This window comes from Giraffa tippelskirchi, chromosome 11, assembly GCF_054371585.1.
Source record: "Giraffa tippelskirchi isolate mGirTip1 chromosome 11, T2T-mGirTip1v1.2.pri, whole genome shotgun sequence".
NCBI classification, from domain to species: domain Eukaryota; kingdom Metazoa; phylum Chordata; class Mammalia; order Artiodactyla; family Giraffidae; genus Giraffa; species Giraffa tippelskirchi.
Window position 1 is genome coordinate 137,093,362 of NC_137285.1, and position 17,847 is coordinate 137,111,208.

The 17,847-nt window shown below is 42.9% G+C and overlaps 2 protein-coding genes across 5 annotated transcripts in view; one reads left to right on the forward strand and one right to left on the reverse strand.

Moving 5' to 3' along the window:
* LDLRAD3 (low density lipoprotein receptor class A domain containing 3) overlaps positions 1 to 17,847 on the forward strand; it is a 255,995-nt gene that overhangs the window by 116,164 nt on the left and 121,984 nt on the right. For all 4 annotated transcript variants that reach the window (XM_081544662.1, XM_081544663.1, XM_081544664.1 and 1 more), the window contains exon 3: positions 6,632 to 6,757. In XM_081544662.1, the coding sequence (XP_081400788.1) occupies positions 6,632 to 6,757 (126 nt within the window). The remainder of the gene's footprint in view (positions 1 to 6,631; positions 6,758 to 17,847) is intronic.
* On the reverse strand, positions 3,471 to 12,382 carry LOC145527152 (uncharacterized). Its single transcript, XM_081544667.1, has 2 exons — positions 12,140 to 12,382; positions 3,471 to 7,541 (listed from the first exon to the last, which is right to left on the reverse strand). Exon 2 carries the CDS (start codon positions 5,841 to 5,843, stop codon positions 4,806 to 4,808), a length of 1,038 nt encoding a protein of 345 aa, XP_081400793.1. The 5' UTR covers positions 5,844 to 7,541; positions 12,140 to 12,382; the 3' UTR covers positions 3,471 to 4,805.

The following is a 17,847-nucleotide window of genomic DNA, read 5'->3' on the forward strand; positions in this document are numbered from 1 at the left end:
ATGCCCTCTTTCTGTATTCGTAGTCCAGTTAGTGTGTGGTCTTTTGCTCTCTCCGCTCCCCAGTGTGTATCTCTGAAACAGCCAAGATGGCATTTTAAGAAATAACACATTGCGATATCTGATCAATAAAACAGTGGAGTCCACCCGAGTAGTCATGTGGAGCTGAACTGCTGGAACAAGTAAAGGGCATTTTGCTCAAGCAATAATGAATCTGCAAAGGCTTGGATCCCCAGGCCTGGGTTTGGCTTGCTGGGCTGTTTGTCATGTGCATTTGGACTACAATAAAAGGCCTGTCTCTCTCCCTCCCAGACTTCTTAGAGAATCCAACAATATATTGCTTCTTAAAAGTCTGTTATTTTTATGAGGCTGTTTTTGCTTTCTCACCCCCAGCCACGAAGTCATTTTTTACTTTTAAAAGGAACCATAGTTTGACTTTTTACAGAATGAACCAGGGGACTGAATATAGCAACAACTGCAGATCCATTACTTTCTGTAAAGTTTTTAGCTAGTGATGTACACGTGTGGGTATTTACTTTGGGGGCTATGGAGTATGTGCAATGACTCAAATTGCATGAATTTTATAATTTGATTTCTTTTCTAATTTATACTTTACTGTAGGATTTATAATTCCCACACCTTTCATGTGAGTGGAATGGCACCTATCTCATAGCATATTCCTTACGAGAAATAGGGTTTTACATTTTTTAAATTAAAGAAACAGTATTGGGGACTTTTACTGACGTGAGAAGCAAGTTCATTCTGACCCCCTTGCATTTGTTCTGTTACTACACCGTTCCTGGGCTTCCCAGGTGGCTCAGTGGTAAAGAATCTGCCTGCCGGTGAAGAAGACTTGGGTTCGATCCCTGGGTCAGAGGAATCCCCTGGAGACGGGAATGGGAACCCGCTCCAGTATTCTTGCCTGGGGAATCCCATGGACAGAGGAGCCTGGCGGCTACAGTTCATGGGGTCACAAGAGTCGGACATGACTTAGCGACTTAGCGAGTAAATAACAACACTGTTTCTGCCTCCCAGCCTTTGCATATGCGGTTCCCTCCACTTGGAACAGCCTTCTCTCCGCAGTCCCCCAGCCCTGAGGTCTCATCCAGGGCATAGCTCTCTCCTGTGTATCCTCGTTCTTTGAGGAATGACAGAGTTTGTGAATTACTATTAGTGGAATGCATAACCAAGACCTTAAACTGCCTGAGCATCACATTGGTTTGCCCCTGGGCTCTGTGTCTCCGCTGAGGCTGACTGTCCTTAGAGAAGGCTTTTCTGACATCAGCTTTTCCCCCAGTTTGAGATTAGGTGTCCTCTAGCTCCCCCATCAGAGCACTCACGGCACTGCATGCAGAGGCTCATTGACCAGCCTGCTAAACCGCCCATCAGTTAGAGAGCGCTGTTGAATCTCCAGACAACTGACTCAGGGCCTGACAGATTAGTAGGATGCTCAGAAATATTTTGTTCTTTGCCAAAAGAGGGCAGTAAAAAAAAATGTTGGCCCCTTGAACTCTGTTTCGTATTGTGCACGGTTAAAGTGTAAATCCTTGAAAAATGGATAGACCAGGTTAAGAGTTTAAAAATTCTAAATGAGCTTGTTTTTTTTTTTGGTTTTTTTTGCGAAAACGACTGCTGTTTGAATATGAGCTCACAGCTTTTTTTAAAAAATATTTTTATTTATTTGGCTGCACCGGGTCCCGCCGCGGCACATGGGATCTTCAGCTGCATCATGCAGACTCTCAGTTGCCACACGTGGGATCCAGTTCCCTGACCAGTGAAGCTCTGTGACTCTTTGCTGGGCCCCAGATGTTACCCACAGGAGGATGGGCGTCTTTGCTCTGAGAGGGTCACAACCTGGTGACTCCGGGGCGTCCCCTGGTTCGCCTCTCTCGTTATGACATGGTCTCCAAATACTGGTCCGAGGGCTATGGTCTTCCTGCATTTTGGATGCTAACGCAGCTCTTCCTTTAGGGTGATGGTGAGTAGAGGTTATTGAAGATTTGTTTATGTCCTTTCTGGTTTAAAGAAAAAAAGTTGACAATTTTGTTATCTCTTCATCCACTTCCATCTAGTTTTAAAATGTTCTTTTTTACTGATCCGTGAAGTCCAGACCTGTGACAGTCAGGCTCTAAAAGGAAGAGGAGAGCTCAGATCAGGAAATAACCCAGCCCCCTGGGGAGCCACGGGCCCTGTCTTGCTGCTGGTGAAAGCTGCTGCTTTGGAAAGTTCACGGAGCAGGCCCTTGAAGCACGGTGGATTCAAATGTCAGTGGGATGGAGTCACCCTGCCCGCCTCTGTCAGGCGGTTTTAGGCACCGAGAGTCTTCCGCTTCTGCCAGGGTCTGCTGAGTATCTTGCTGAAATCTTCCCTTTGTGGAAAGTGGGGCGAGCTGGGGACAATCAGACTTTGTCCAGGACTCCCCTGAGCCCCCCGGGGGGCCACGCAGGCAGGGAGCTGTTGTCAGCCTCAGGCTTCTCTCTGAGCCTCTGCCAGACGCTCGGCGGGTTGCCTGTGATCCGCGCTGTGGTTGCCTGAGCAGGCGTCTGCCAGTGCAGATGTAAATCATAACAGGGCTTGCTCCCTGACAGAGAAGGTAGCTGAGCATCACTGACAAGGCAAGGAGTCTCAGTAGTGATTCCTGAGGATGGTGCAGGGCCAGGGCCAAAGAGCTGGTTAACTGAATGGTACCTAATTCAGGTGGGGTTGTTCTCCTTTTCTTTGTCTTGTAAAATCTAGTCCTTTGGAGCTGGGCTGGGCCTTAAAAGTATCTAAGGAGGCAGGACTTCCTGCCTTCCTTCCTGAGGACTTCCCTGGTGGCTCAGATGGTAAAGCATCTGCCTACAATGCAGGAGACCCAGGTTCGATCCTTGGGTCGGAAAGATCCCCTGGAGAAGGCAATGGCAACTCACTTCAGTACTCTTGCCTGGAAAATCCCATGGACGGAGGAGCCCGGTAGGCTACAGTCCATGGGGTCGCAAAGAGTCGGACACGACTGAGCGACTGAACTGAACTGAACACTAACACACACACACGTATCTTTCTATCTATCTACCTTTACAAACCTTGAGTTCACAGTGATGCCTTCAGTTCCCGTCCAAAGCCTAAAGTCTTCTCACTTTCTTTATTTGTAATTTCCTCCTCTGACAGTAAGAAACCTTGCTCTTGTTATCTGTAATATACTTACCTATTTGTTCAACACTAGAACACACAAAAGGCTGTTGCAGAATTGCTGATTCATACCCCTGTTAGAAACAAATATGACTAGAGTATTTGTGAACAATTCTTTTTTTCTTTAGCCTTGTAGAATCCAAGCAAAATGTTTTCTTAGGCTAGTTCTTTTCTTCCTCCTCCTCCTTCCGTGTGTTGCTTATTCATCTATAATATGGTTATGTTCGTTTGTTGCTATTTATATTTCAGTTATGTTCATTTGTTGCTATTTATATTTCATTTTGACTTCTCCTCCTCTAGCCCACATATCTGATCAATTTTAATTATTTACTTTTTGAGTATGTAGGATATTATCATGGTTCTAAGAGTCAGAGCTATACAAATAGACCCAGAGAAGTATTGCCTTCTCATTCTGGCTACCTCATTCCATTTCCATTTCCCCATCCTTTCCAACCCTTTACCACCCACCCGCTGTAGGGATCGAGTCTCTTTAGTCTTTGGTTCATCCTTTCTATACTTCTTTTGCAAGATAAGCCAATACTTGAATACTTTTGCTGTACGGAGTGGATAAAGTACTATAGATGCTATTTTGCACTTTGCTTTTTTCACTTAACAGTATATCCTGGAGATCACTTCATATCAATTCATAGATATGAACTCCTTAAACTTTGATTATCAGAAAAAGAAATTTAACAACCCAAGGATTAATTTTAAAATCCCATAAGCCTACTGGTAATGCTGATGCTGATAATAAATAGCATAAGCTCTACCACTAAATGAGCACCTACTCTATGGCATGCTCTGGGCTAAGCATTTTATACAGATTATTGCACTGAGTCCTTCCTAGAGCCCAGTGAGATTTACATATTGATGAGGAAACTGAGCTCAGTAATTTTTAGAAACTTGCCCAGGTCATGAAGAATAGAACCACAATTTGAACCCAGGACACTCTCCTAAGTTCGTGCTTTGTGAAGAGCACACTCTCACCATTCTGAAGTATTTTCAGGCTAAAACAAAGCCCTGTGGGTTTTTAAAACCTAGACACATCCCAAGCCTTAAAACCTTGTTGATCGTGTATCAGCTGCTGCCAAAGTTGGCATGTTACTGATGGCAGGAACGTGAAGGTAATTTACTGCTTGTATATTCCAAAGAAATGGCCCTTCCTTCCTGAGGACCATAGGTCCTGCCTCTAGACAGGAGACAAGAGGGATGCTAGGTGGGGCCTGCTAACCAGGATGCAGCGATACATCCCATCTCACCTTGTAACCGCAAGCCACAGCAGCCAGCCCTGTTAATGGGAAAGTGCATTGCCCCACAGGGCTATTTGGTTAGCAGGACACTCCATCAAGCCTGGGTTACAGCAGTTTCTGTTAAAACTGTTTGTACAGCAGGAGTGGAAGAAGGATTTCCTTGGGCAGGAGTCTGGCTTCTGTTGTGAGAAGTGACAGCCTCTGGCAGAGGGGCAGTACAGCGGAGTTGGTTGAGAGCGTGGCTTCTGGGTTCTGAGTGCCAGGGGTCTCACACCAGCATCAGATTTTCGAGCCGTGTAACCCTGGGCAGGTCATTTCACCTCTTCGGAGCACTTCTGTGACATGATATGACCTGTCTTTGTCAGGGGTTTCCGTGACCGCGTTCAGTGTCTATGATTTTCCAGAAGGAGTCAGAGAGTTCGGCGCACAGCCATACTCATGGTTATGATTTATTACAGCAAAAGGGGGCAAAGTGAAGCCAACAGAGGGAACAGGTGAAGGAGTGAAGTCAGAGGACCCCAAGCCCAGGCTCCCAGAGTCCTTTCCCAAGGCGGTCACATAGGCGGTGAAGTCAGAGGACCCCAAGCCCAGGCTCCCAGAGTCCTTTCCCAAGGCGGTCACATAGGCGGTGAAGTCAGAGGACCCCAAGCCCAGGCTCCCAGAGTCCTTTCCCAAGGCGGTCACATAGGCGGTGAAGTCAGAGGACCCCAAGCCCAGGCTCCCAGAGTCCTTTCCCAAGGCGGTCACATAGGCGGTGAAGTCGGAGGACCCCAAGCCCAGGCTCCCAGAGTCCTTTCCCAAGGCGGTCACATAGGCGGTGAAGTCAGAGGACCCCAAGCCCAGGCTCCCAGAGTCCTTTCCCAAGGCGGTCACATAGGCGGTGAAGTCGGAGGACCCCAAGCCCAGGCTCCCAGAGTCCTTTCCCAAGGCGGTCACATAGGCGGTGAAGTCAGAGGACCCCAAGCCCAGGCTCCCAGAGTCCTTTCCCAAGGCGGTCACATAGGCGGTGAAGTCAGAGGACCCCAAGCCCAGGCTCCCAGAGTCCTTTCCCAAGGCGGTCACATAGGCGGTGAAGTCGGAGGACCCCAAGCCCAGGCTCCCAGAGTCCTTTCCCAAGGCGGTCACATAGGCGGTGAAGTCGGAGGACCCCAAGCCCAGGCTCCCAGAGTCCTTTCCCAAGGCGGTCACATAGGCGGTGAAGTCGGAGGACCCCAAGCCCAGGCTCCCAGAGTCCTTTCCCAAGGCGGTCACATAGGCGGTGAAGTCGGAGGACCCCAAGCCCAGGCTCCCAGAGTCCTTTCCCAAGGCGGTCACATAGGCGGTGAAGTCAGAGGACCCCAAGCCCAGGCTCCCAGAGTCCTTTCCCAAGGCGGTCACATAGGCGGCACTGAATTCCCCCAGCAACAAGGGTGACATGGTATATGACATGTTTGCTCCCCAGGAAGCTCATGAGAGACTCAGTGCCCAGGTTTTTGGGGCACTGGGGTCTGGTCATGCAGGGACCCTCTGCCAACATGTATCAAAATCCCAGACTCCCAGAAGAAAGGCAGGGGTTCAGCATAAATGCACTGTTTGCATGAATGGTTTGCATGAACAGTGAGCCACCCTCAGGAGAAAATGATGCGAACCTTCCCGAAATGCAAGTTCCCAGATGCCAGCCAAGCGAGGGCCAACTTTGCAAGCAAGCCTTTCTCAGGCTGGCAGCCCCAGGCCTCTTAGGTTAATAACTCTTTTCTGCTCACCAGCCTATGGGGTGGTTGCTGGGTGGATTAAATGAGATGATGTAAAGCACTGAGCACGCTGGCTGGTTAGTAAACACTCAGCAAGTGTAGATGATTACTTTGAGAGTTCAGGGTATGAATTCTGAGTGGTTCTTTAGCTCCTTAGAGCAAGCTCCATCCATCATCCATCTACTCACCCGTTCATTCCTTTGTTTGGCACATTTTGATTGCGCCTCACTGGCTCAGGGGCTGTGTCTGGCCTCCTCAGGACTTTGGTAGCAGTGGATGAGTCACCCCCTTTCTGGAGGATGATGCATGGGGGTTTCCACTCTGGCTGGGTTTTGGAGGTGGGTGCTGGTGGTAAGAAACTCTGGGGATGTCAAGGTAGATGTTAAAGGACCTGTTGCACCTTCCAAGTTAGCGGCTCTGGTATGCAGTAATCAGAAAACTTATCCTCCTGACGTCCGCTTGTTTATCTTGTTTGTCCTCCTGCAGCCAAGGCTAAGTCGAAATGCGGCCCGACCTTCTTCCCATGTGCCAGCGGCGTCCACTGCATCATCGGCCGCTTCCGGTGTAACGGGTTTGAGGACTGTCCAGACGGCAGCGATGAAGAGAACTGCAGTAAGTGCTGGGGACCCTCCATCCTGGCCGCTCTCATCTTTGGGCTTCTTACACCACAGCCTAGGGCCTCTTCTGTTGTTACCTAGAATCAACTCGTTGCCACTTCTTCCTTGTGTATATGTACCGAGGCTCAGCTACCATTTATCAGGGTCTCTGCTACGTGCACTGGGCCTGGAGCATAGCTTGTTTTCAGTTCTGACGATTGCTCTGAGAACACGGGCGTGTGATCTCCATCCACAGATAAGGATGTGAAGCACAGAGGGGTCAGTAGATTCATTCAGAGTCACACAGCTTATCAGGAGCAGAGCCAGTTCTAGGCCCATTCAGACCCTCATCTGATTGACTCTCCGACTCATCACCCCATGTTTAGGTGCTTGCTTTCCTTCTCACTTTGAATTGTTTTAAAAAAAAAGATGTGTATGTATTAATAGTATACATACTATAAGAATCTCTTCTCTCTTTAGTTGTTAAGTCGTGTCCGACTCTTGCGACCCCATGGACTATAACCCGCCAGGCTCCTCTGTCCATGGGATTCTCCAGGCAGGAATACTGGAGGATGTCGCCATGTCCTTCTCCGCTCTAAGAATATGCTCTTGCAAGTTGCCATATGATCCAGCAGTCCCGCTCCTGGGCATATATCTGGAGAATACTCTAATTTGAAAAGATACACTCAGTGTTCATAGCAGCATTATTTACAGCAGTCACAACATGGAAGCAGCCACACGTCCATCCACAGATGAATGGATAAAGGAGATGTGGTATATGCACACAATGCAACATTACCCTGCAGTAATAAAGAATGAAATAATGTCATTTGCAGCAAATATGGATGGACTCAGAGACTATCATACTAAGTGAAATCAGCCAGAAAGAGAAAGACAAATACCATACGCTATCAGTTATACGGGGCATCTAAAATATGACACAAATGAATTTGTTTACGAAACAGGCTCACAGACAGAAAACAAACATGGTTACCAAAGGGGAAAGAGGGTGGGGGAGAGATAAATTAGGAGTTTGGTATTAGCAGATACAAACCACTCTATATAAAATAGATAAATAACAAGATCTTACTGTATAGCAAAGGGAACTATGTTCAATATTTTGTAATAAACCATAATGGAAAAGAATATGAAAAAGAACATATATATATATATACATACACACACACACACATGAATCACTTTGCTGTACACCAGAAACTAGTACAACATTGTAAATCAACTATACCTCAATTTAAAAAAAGAATGTGCTCTTGGAAAAATATCCAAACAGTAGAGAGCTAAAGTTTTCCTTGACTTGTGACCACCCCTGACTCTTTTTACCTGCTGTATAATATTCCACAGCTTCAGTAGACAGACACACACACACACATCCTCCTGTTCTCTCTACCCCACCTGCCTCTTAGCAGTCTTGATATTGAAGCTCACCTCGCTACTTCTTGGTCTGGATACATGCAGTCCCTTCCTTGTCAGCATCTCTATGTCCAGATTCACACTCAGCAGCTTCAGTGATTGTCAAATGTACCTTCCCCACCTTTCACACAGCAGTTTGCTTTGTACCTGCTGTTGGTTCCTCTGGTCACTGCTCAGTTTATTCTCTTTCCTTTCCCCTGAAATATTTAGATAGTAGTTGGCTGTGGACGGGTTCGCATGTTTACTTTCTGCACTTACATATTTTAATAACCTTTTTTGCTTCCAATTATTGCAAAAGTTGCAAAATATACTGGGTTCCCTCACCCTCCTGCTCTCTGCCCAGGCAGTCCTTCCAATACAGTCTCTTGTTTTGTCAGCAAAAAAAAAAGTTGAAAAATATAGAAAAATATAAAAAGGAAAGCAAAACTGCCTAGAAAAAAACCCTGTTAATATGTGGGCTATTTTGTGATAGTCATCCCCCCTCCATCTATGTATCTATCTATCTTCTCTAATATGCTTAATTGAGATGTCCTCTTTATTGAGGTGACCATTTTCTCATGTTATTAATTTTTTAAAAAACAAAAGTTTTAATGACTTTAGTGATTGTTTTGATAAACTGATTTTCTCTTACCCTGTTGCTTCTATTTTAAATCTTCGAAGAGGAGAGCGACTGTCTCCTGGGTTCTTTATGTCTTTCTGGGGAACAATCCTTGCTGTACCCTCCCAAGAGGGACACAGAGTTTATAGCTCTCCCGTGTGCCTTCTGTTCCTTATTTATCTTCTGAGTCTCCAGTGGCAGAGCTGCTAGACTGTCGAATGGTAGTGAAGAGGCTGAAACCCACCTTAGCCAGGAGGGTGCATGTCATTAACGGGGCCAGGGTCCTGGCTGAGCAAAATGACTTTGGAGCTGGGGTCTGGCCTCAGATTTGTGTTCTGCCCTGGGGAAGCACAAGTTAGGCATCTTACATAATCTGCTTGCACAGTGCTTTTTCTCTAAAATGGGGACACTGACAGCCTTTTTCCAGGTAGGTTGTGAGGATTAGATGAGATGATATCTGAAAAGTGCTGAGTGTGGTGGCTAGCCAGAGTAATTGACTTTAAAAATGCGAAGTGGCTTAAAGCAAAACTGAATGATTAAGGGGAAGACCATGTCTAGTAGGATTTTGCCTTTGGTTTTGAATGGCTAAAGACATACTTCTTTTATACAGGCATACCTCTGAGATACAGTGGGCTTGGTTCCAGACCACAACAATAAAGCAAATGTTGCAATAAAGTGAGTCACATGAATTTTTTGGTTTCCCAGTGCATATAAAAGTTATGACTACACTATGCCGTAGCCTCTTAAGTGTGCATTTGCATTCTGTCTGGGGGAAAAAAGCTATATACCTACCTTAATTTAAAAACACAGAACAAAAAAATTATAATAGTAACATCAAAGATCGCCGATCACCAATCACCAATAACAAATATCATAAAGGAGAAGTTTAAGTTACCAAAATGTGACACAGAAATGCAGAGTGAGCAAATGCTGTTGGAAAGATGGTGGCCACAGACTTGCTCGGTGCAGGGTTACCACACATCTTCAGCTTGTTTTAAAAAAAATGCAGTATCTTCAAAGTATATAATAAAATGAAGCTCAATAAAACGAGGTGTGCCCATGTTTTACTTAGTCCTTTTGTGAGTATCTGCCTGGTCTCAATTTCCCAGCATCCACAGGAATCTTATCATCTAAGGGGGAGGGGGGATTTTTTTATATATTGTCATGTATACATACATTCTAGAGAGTAATCCAATGGCAATAAAAGCAGATGTGATGCATTATAGTATGTACATTCTAAATGATTGTGCCATCCTGTGTACTCTCTGCCATAATTAAAGACCCTGTATCATTTAAATGTTTGGATATTGGTCTTTAATAGTCTTAATGAGTAAATTATATCCATTATCTGCCATTTGAGAAGAGTGGTTCTGATCACTACTTGAAAACTGGTAAATGAAAGAATCAAGTGTTTGTCCTCCCTTTTCATACATGAATTGTGTTTCTGAGTAATTAAATAGCTGACTTAGGAAAGTTCTTTTCTTTTTTTTTATTTTATTTATTTATTTTTTTTTTTATAAATTTATTTATTTTAGTTGGGGACTAATTACTTTACAATATTGTAATAGTTTTTGCCATACATTGACATGAATCAGCCATGGGTTTACATGTGTTCCCCTTCCTGGACCCCCCTCCCACCTCCCTCCCCATCCCATCATCCCTCTGGGTCATCCCATTGCCCCGGCCCCGAGCATTTGTCTCATGCATCGAACATGGAATGGTGTTCTGTTTCACATATGATAATATACATGTTTCAATGCTATTCTCCCAGAACGTCCCACCCTCACCTTCTCCCTCAGAGTCCATAAAATTGTTCTATGCATCTGTGTCTCTTATTCTGTCTCGCATATAGGGTTATCGTTACCATCTTTCAAATTCCATATATATGCATTAGTATACTGTATTGTTGTTTTTCTTTCTGGCTTACTTCACTCTGTATAATGGGCTCCAGTTTCATCCATCTCAGTAGAACCGATTCAAATGTATTTTTTTTAATGGCTGAGTAATATTCCATTGTGTATAAGTACCACAGCTTCCTTATCCATTCGTCTGCTGATGGACATCTAGGTTGCTTCCATGTCCTGGCTATTGAAAGGAGGCAAGAATATACAATGGAGAAAAGACAATCTCTTTAACAAGTGGTGCTGGGAAAACTGGTCAACCACTTGTAAAAGAATGAAACTAGAACACTTCCTAACACCGTACACAAAAATAAACTCAAAATGGATTAAAGATCTAAATGTAAGACCAGAAACTATAAAACTCCTAGAGGAAAACATAGGCAAAACACTCTCCGACATAAATCACAGCAGGATCCTCCATGACCCACCTCCCAGAATATTGGAAATAAAAGCAAAAATAAACAAATGGGACCTAATTAAAATTAAAAGCTTTTGCACAACAAAGGAAACTATAAGCAAGGTGAAAAGACAGCCTTCAGAATGGGAGAAAATAATAGCAAACGAAGCAACAGACAAACAATTAATCTCAAAAATATGCAAGCAACTTCTGCAGCTGAATTCCAGAAAAATAAACCATCCAATCAAAAAATGGGCCAAAGAACTAAACAGACATTTCTCCAAAGAAGACATACAGATGGCTAACAAACACATGAAAAGATGCTCAACATCACTCATTATTAGAGAAATGCAAATCAAAACCACAATGAGGTATCATTTCACACCAGTCAGAATGGCTGCTATCCAAAAGTCTACAAGCAATAAATGCTGGAGAGGGTGTGGAGAAAAGGGAACTCTCTTATACTGTTGGTGGGAATGCAAACTAGTACAGCCACTATGGAGAACAGTGTGGAGATTCCTTAAAAAACTGGGAATAGAACTGCCATATGACCCAGCAATCCCACTGCTGGGCATATACACCGAGGAAACCAGAATTGAAAGAGACGCGTGTACCCCAATGTTCATCGCAGCACTGTTTACAATAGCCAGGACATGGAAGTTCTTTTCTTAATTGAAGAATATCAGCTAATGGAAGAATGAGAGAATTAGAGGATGTCTGTTTTATAACCTTAATGAAGAAGTGGACCTTCAGCAGCTACTAAAGCCATTAGGTGAAAAATTGATAGGGAGTTTTATAATGGATTGGATCTGGCAGAAAAGTTCTGAAACCAGCGGTCAATCTTCCCACAAGACGGCTTTGAATCAATATTGCACCATAGAGTGATAAGGAGCGTAGAAACCTTATCACTCTATGGATCTCTTTATATTATAGTTGTATAGATAGTACATCTGCATACTTAAAAAACCCCAAAAGACAATGTTCTAATTCTTGCTTTTATTTTTCAAATATATTTTAAAGAACTCCAGAGGAGAAGACTCATCTATTATAAATATTTACCCAGATATTTACCATTTTGATTGCTCTTCCTTGATTCGTGTTGTTCCAAGTATTTTTCTCGTATCATTTTCCTTCTGTCTGAAGAACTTCCTTTAGCAATTCTTTTTAAGCAGTACTGCTGGCAACAAATGGTCTTAGTTTTCCTTCATCTGCGAATGTCTTTATTTTACCTGCTTTCCTGAAGGATATTTTTTACTGCATATAGAATTCTGGAGACAGTTCCTTCCTCTACAGCCCTTTTAAAATGTTGTGCCACTTCCTCTGGCTTCTCTCATTTCCCGTGAGAAAGTTGCAGTTATTTTAAATTGTTTTCCTCTAGAGAACAGGCTGTTTTCCTCTAGGTGCTTTGAAGATTTTTTTGGTCTTTAGTTTTCAGCAGTTAGATGATAATGTATCTGGGTATGTAGATTTCTTTGAGTTTATCCTGTTAGGGTTCTCTCTGAATCTGTAGGATTTTGTCTATTGCACATTTTAAGCTATTCTTTCTCTCTCTTTAATTGAAGTGTAGTTGATTTATAGCCCTCTTTCTTTTTTTTTTTTTTAATGGGATTCTGCTAACAATTTTAGGTCCCTGAAGCTCTGTTCATTTTTTAATCAATCATTTTTCTTTTCGTTGTCCAGATTGGACAGCTTCTACTACTCTACTCTTCAGCTGAAGTTTGTCAGGTTTACTTTTTCCTCTGTCATCCCCAGTCTGCTTTAAAGCCCCTACAACCGGGTACTTTTTAAATTTCGGTTACTGTATTTTTTTATTTCTCTTTTTTAATTGAAATGTAGTTTATTTACAATGTTATGTTAATATCTGCTGTATAGCAAATGATTCAGTTATACATATATATTAATATATTCTTTTTTAAAATATTTGTTTCCATCATGATTTATCATAGGATACTGAATATAGTTCTCTTTGCTATACAAATAGGACGTTGTTGTTTATCCACACACTATATAATAGCTTACATCTGCTAATCCCAACCTCCCACTCCATCCTTCCCCCAGCCCCTCCCTCTTGGCAACCACAAGTCTGTTCTCTATGTCTGTGAGTCTGTTTCTGTTTCATAGATAGGTTCATTTGTGTCCTATTTTAAATTCCACATGTAAGAGATACCTTGTGGTATCTTTCTGATTTACTTCACTTAGTATGATAATTTCTGGGTCCATCCATGTTGCTACAAATGACATTATTCCATTCTTTTTATGGCTGAGTAATATTCCATTGTATATATGCACCACATCTTCTTTACCCATTCCTCTGTTGATGGACATTTAGGTTGTTACAAATAGTGCTGCCATGAACATAAGGTGCATGTATATTTTTGAATTATAGTTTTGTCTGGTATGTGCCCAGGAGTGGGATTGGTGGATCATATGGTAATTCTGGGCTTCCCTGGTGGCTCTGTGGTAAAGAATCTGTTTGCAATGTGGGAGACCCAGGTTCGATCCCTGGGTCAGGAAGATCCCCTGGAGGAGAGCCTGGCAAACCACTCCCAATTCTTGCCTGGAGAATTCCATGGAAAGAGGAGCCTGGCAGGCTACAGTCTGTGGGGTCAGAAGGAGTCGGACATGACTGAAATGACAGCACACACGTGGTAATTCTATTTTTAGTCTTCTGAGGAACCTCCATAGTGATTGTTGTTGTTTAGTCGCTAAGTCGCTAAGCACACCAGGCTCCTCAGTCTTCCACTATCTCCCAGAGTTTGCTCAAACTCATGTCTTCTGAGTCAGTGCTGCCAGCCAACCATCTCATCCTCTGCCACCTGCTTCTCTTTTGGCCTTCAATCTTTCCTGGCATCAGAGTCTTTTCCAATGAGTCACTCTTTGTATCTGGTGGCCAAAGTATTGGAGCTTCAGCATCAGTCCTTCCAATGAATATTCAGGGTTGATTTCCTTTAGGATTGACTGGTTTGATCTCCTTGCAGTCCACGGGACTCTTAAGAGTCTTCTCCAGCACCACAGTTTGAAATAGTGGCAGTACCAACTTACATTTCATCATTGGTTACTGTATTTTTTCAGTTCCAAAATTTTCTTTTGGTTCTTCTTTATATCTTGTGTTTCTTTGCTGAGACTTTTTATTTTCCATTTGTTTTGAGAGTGTTCATGATTACTTGTTAGAGTATTTGTATAGTAGCTGCTTTAAGTCTGTGTCACAAATTTCCAACATCTGCCTTATTTTGGTGTTAGTGTCTGTTGATTATCTTTTTTCATGAGAGTTGAAATTTTCCTGTCTTTTCATATGCCAAGTAAAAAACTGGATTATGTTCTGGCTATTTTGATTATTATGTATGACACTTTGGGTTTTGCTTAAACCCCATGGAGAAGGCTTATGTTTTTGTTTTAGTGGACAAATGACCCTGTTGGGTCAGGCCACAAGTTCCTAGCAGCCCTTTGTGGGCTGTGGTTGCAGTTGTTTTCAGACTGTTTTTGCAGTGGCTGCTTGGACCTGTCCTGTGTCTGCACCTTCCAGTGGTCAGTCTGGGAGCTGGGCAGTGGTCCGTGGGTTGTTATCTTGGTCTGGTGTGCTGATTAGGACCAGATCCATGCATGTCCAGCTTGGGAGTCCACTTTGGAATTCAAAAACAACTTTATGGAGTTGCTTTCCTAGTTTCTTCGCTCTCTGTGATCTCTCTGATATTTGCCCATTTCTTGGGAGTCTGAGAGGAGAAAAAGAAAGTAGACTTAGCACCATTTCAGTGCTAGTTCAAATTTTGGTCTTCTTCCCCAAAATTGGTCTGCTCCAGTTTACTTTTCAGAATCTAAAAGTCGCTGCTCCAAGTGTTCTGTCCAGGTTTTCTTTAGCCGCATTCAGTGGCAGAGCCAGGGTGCTGTGTGGTTGCTCTGCCTGACTTGGATGTGGGGACTCCCAGAAAACAGTCTTAGCATTCAAGAAAAGAGACCACCAGACATTGGCCTTCTGAGATGACCCTAAAGGAACACACCACTGTATGGTGTTCCTGTCCCCACACATCCTGTCTGAATCTGATCGAGCTTCTAACTGGCTCAGTCAATTCGGGCTGCTACAATAGAATGCCGTACACTGAGTGGCATACATGATAGAAACTTATTTCTCACGGATCTGGAAGTCCAGGATCAGTGTACCAGCATGGGTGGGTTGGTGGTGTGGACCCTCTTTCTGGTTGTACCCTCACATGGCTTTCTGTGCACACAGAGAGAGAAATTTTCCTCCTCATCTTGTAAGGCTGACCTCATCTAACCCTCAGCACCTCCCAAAGACCCTGCCTCCTAATTCCATCTATTTAAGGGTTAGGGTTTCCACATATGAATTTAGGGGGAACACGAACATGCAATTCTTTCTCTTTACTTTTTTTAAAATTTTTTTCTTCTTGGTCATGTTCACAGCATGCGAGATGGTCGTTCCCTGACCAGGGATTGAACCTGTGCCCCTGCATTGGAAGCAAGAGTCTTAACCACTGACCACCAGGGAAGTCCCCAGACATACAGTTATTAACACTAACCACTAGTTTACAAAAATTCAGGGACAGAGAAACATACATGTCAGTGGCCCCATGGATAGACAAATCGCCAGATCCGGAATGTGCGACATTCTCCATCACTCAGTTACATCCACAAATAAATTCTAAGAAAAAAATAATATAGGAAGGGGGAACCTACAGATTCAAAGAAACTAAGAGACAAACCAACCAAATGTAATATATGGATCTTGTTTCAACTCTGATTCAAACAAACTACTGTTTTAAAAAGCTTGAGAGAGTTGGGAAATCTTGAATTGTGGTTGTATAATCTAGTGATGTTAAGGAGTTATTGTTAATTTTTTTAGTTTGAGGGTGACATTACTTTTTAAAATAGTCTTTATCTTTGATAAATATATACCAGAGAATATGAAAGTAAAATTACATGGTGTCTAGGATATGTTTCAAGCCTTTCCTCTGGAAGGGCGTGGGGGAGATAGTAATGGATGAGGTAGGACTGAAACAGAATTGTCAGCATATTGGTACATTTTTTTTTTCATTTTAATTATGGGTTTATTGTTTAGACACTGGAAAATAAATTTTCTTCTTTCTTTTTTTAAATTGAAGTATAGTTGATTTACATTGTTGTGTTAATTACTGCTGTATAGCATAAGTGATTCATTATACATATATACACATTTTTTAAAATATTCTTTTTCCTTATGGTTCATTGTATAATATTGCATACAGTTCTCTCTGCTATACAGTAAGACCTTCCTGCTTATTCATTCCATACATGAAAGTCCACATCTACTAACCCCAATCACCTCCTCCATTTCTCCCCCAACTTCCCACCCTCGCCCCAACCCTGGCAACCATCAGTCTGATTTCTTTGTCCCTGATTGTGTTTCTGTTTCTTAGATAGGTTCATTTGTGTCATATTCTAGATTCCACATGTAAGAGATATCAGATGACATTTATCTTTTTCTCTTTTTTTTTTTTAATTTCCTGGTTAACTCCTTCTCAATCTCTGGCCTCAGTTTAAAGATCACTTCCTTAGAGATGTACTGTTCCCTGATCTTTTTTTTTTCTTAATTATAAATTAGTTTATTTATCTATTGTTTAACTTTACAATACTGTATTTGTTTTGCCATGCATTCCCTTTGTATGATGATCTCTAGTTGCACCCATGTTGCTGCAGACGGCATTATTTCATTTTTTCGTGGTGGGGTGGTAGTCCATTGTGTATGTGCATCACATCTTTTTATCCATTCATCTGTCAGTGGACATTTATGTTGTTTCCGTGTCTTGACTGCTGTGAATAGTGCCGCTGTGCACATAGGCTGCGTGCATCTTTTTGGATTATAGTTTTGTCTGGATGTCTGCCTAGGAGTGAGATTGCTGAATCATACGGTAATTCTATTTTTAGTTTTCTAAGGAATTTCCTCAGTTTTCCACAGTGACTGTACCAACTTCCATTTCCACCAACAGTGTAGGAGGGTTCCCTTTTCTCCACACCCTCTCCAGCATTTGTTACTTGTAGACTTTTTATTGATGTCCATTCTGACTGGTGTGAGGTGGTACCTCATTGTAGTTTTGATTTGCATTTATCTAACAGTTAGTGATGTTGAGCATCTTTTCAGTACCTATTGGCCACCTGTATATCTTCTCTAGAGAAATGTTTATATATAGGCCTTCTGCCCATTTTTGGATCATACTGGTAATTATTAAAGCCAGGTGATGGAAATACAGGGGTTCCCTATACATTCTCTGTTTTCATATGTAACTGGAATTTTCCAAAAATGGTAAAAAGAAATAAAGGATAAAGGAGTGGTTTTGTTGGGTGGTGTCTTAACTTCAGCAAATAGTTTGACAGTCATATTTTTAAAGAATTTTGTTACTATGATGTGTTTTTCCACCATTTGCATTCATTTTACAGAAGTGAGGATAAGCAAGAACCAGTATCCCTTCTAGAGGATCACAGAGCTGAGATTTTGCCCTTTCACTTCCTTCCTTTCTCCTTTTCACTGGGTTTGGCCTCTTCCTCCTGCCTCATTCTCAGACATCCTTGGCAGGAGGTGAAGCCCTGGATCGGCTGGCAACACAGCTCTCCCCAGTCCCTTTTTGGTGAGCTCGAGGACTCCTGCCGGGAACTGAGATGGCAGACCAGTCTGGATGACCACAGTGGAAAATTCACTCAAGCAGAATCTTCTGCTGCTGTTTTCAGCATAGTTGTGGTCAGAAAACCCACTGTGCTTCTTCCACTGCTGACGAATTCTTGACTGTCCCCCT

Coding starts and splice junctions, on each gene's coding strand:
- LOC145527152 (XM_081544667.1), bottom strand. CDS start 5,843: ATGTCATATACCATGTCACCCTTGTTGCTGGGGGAATTCAGTGCCGCC.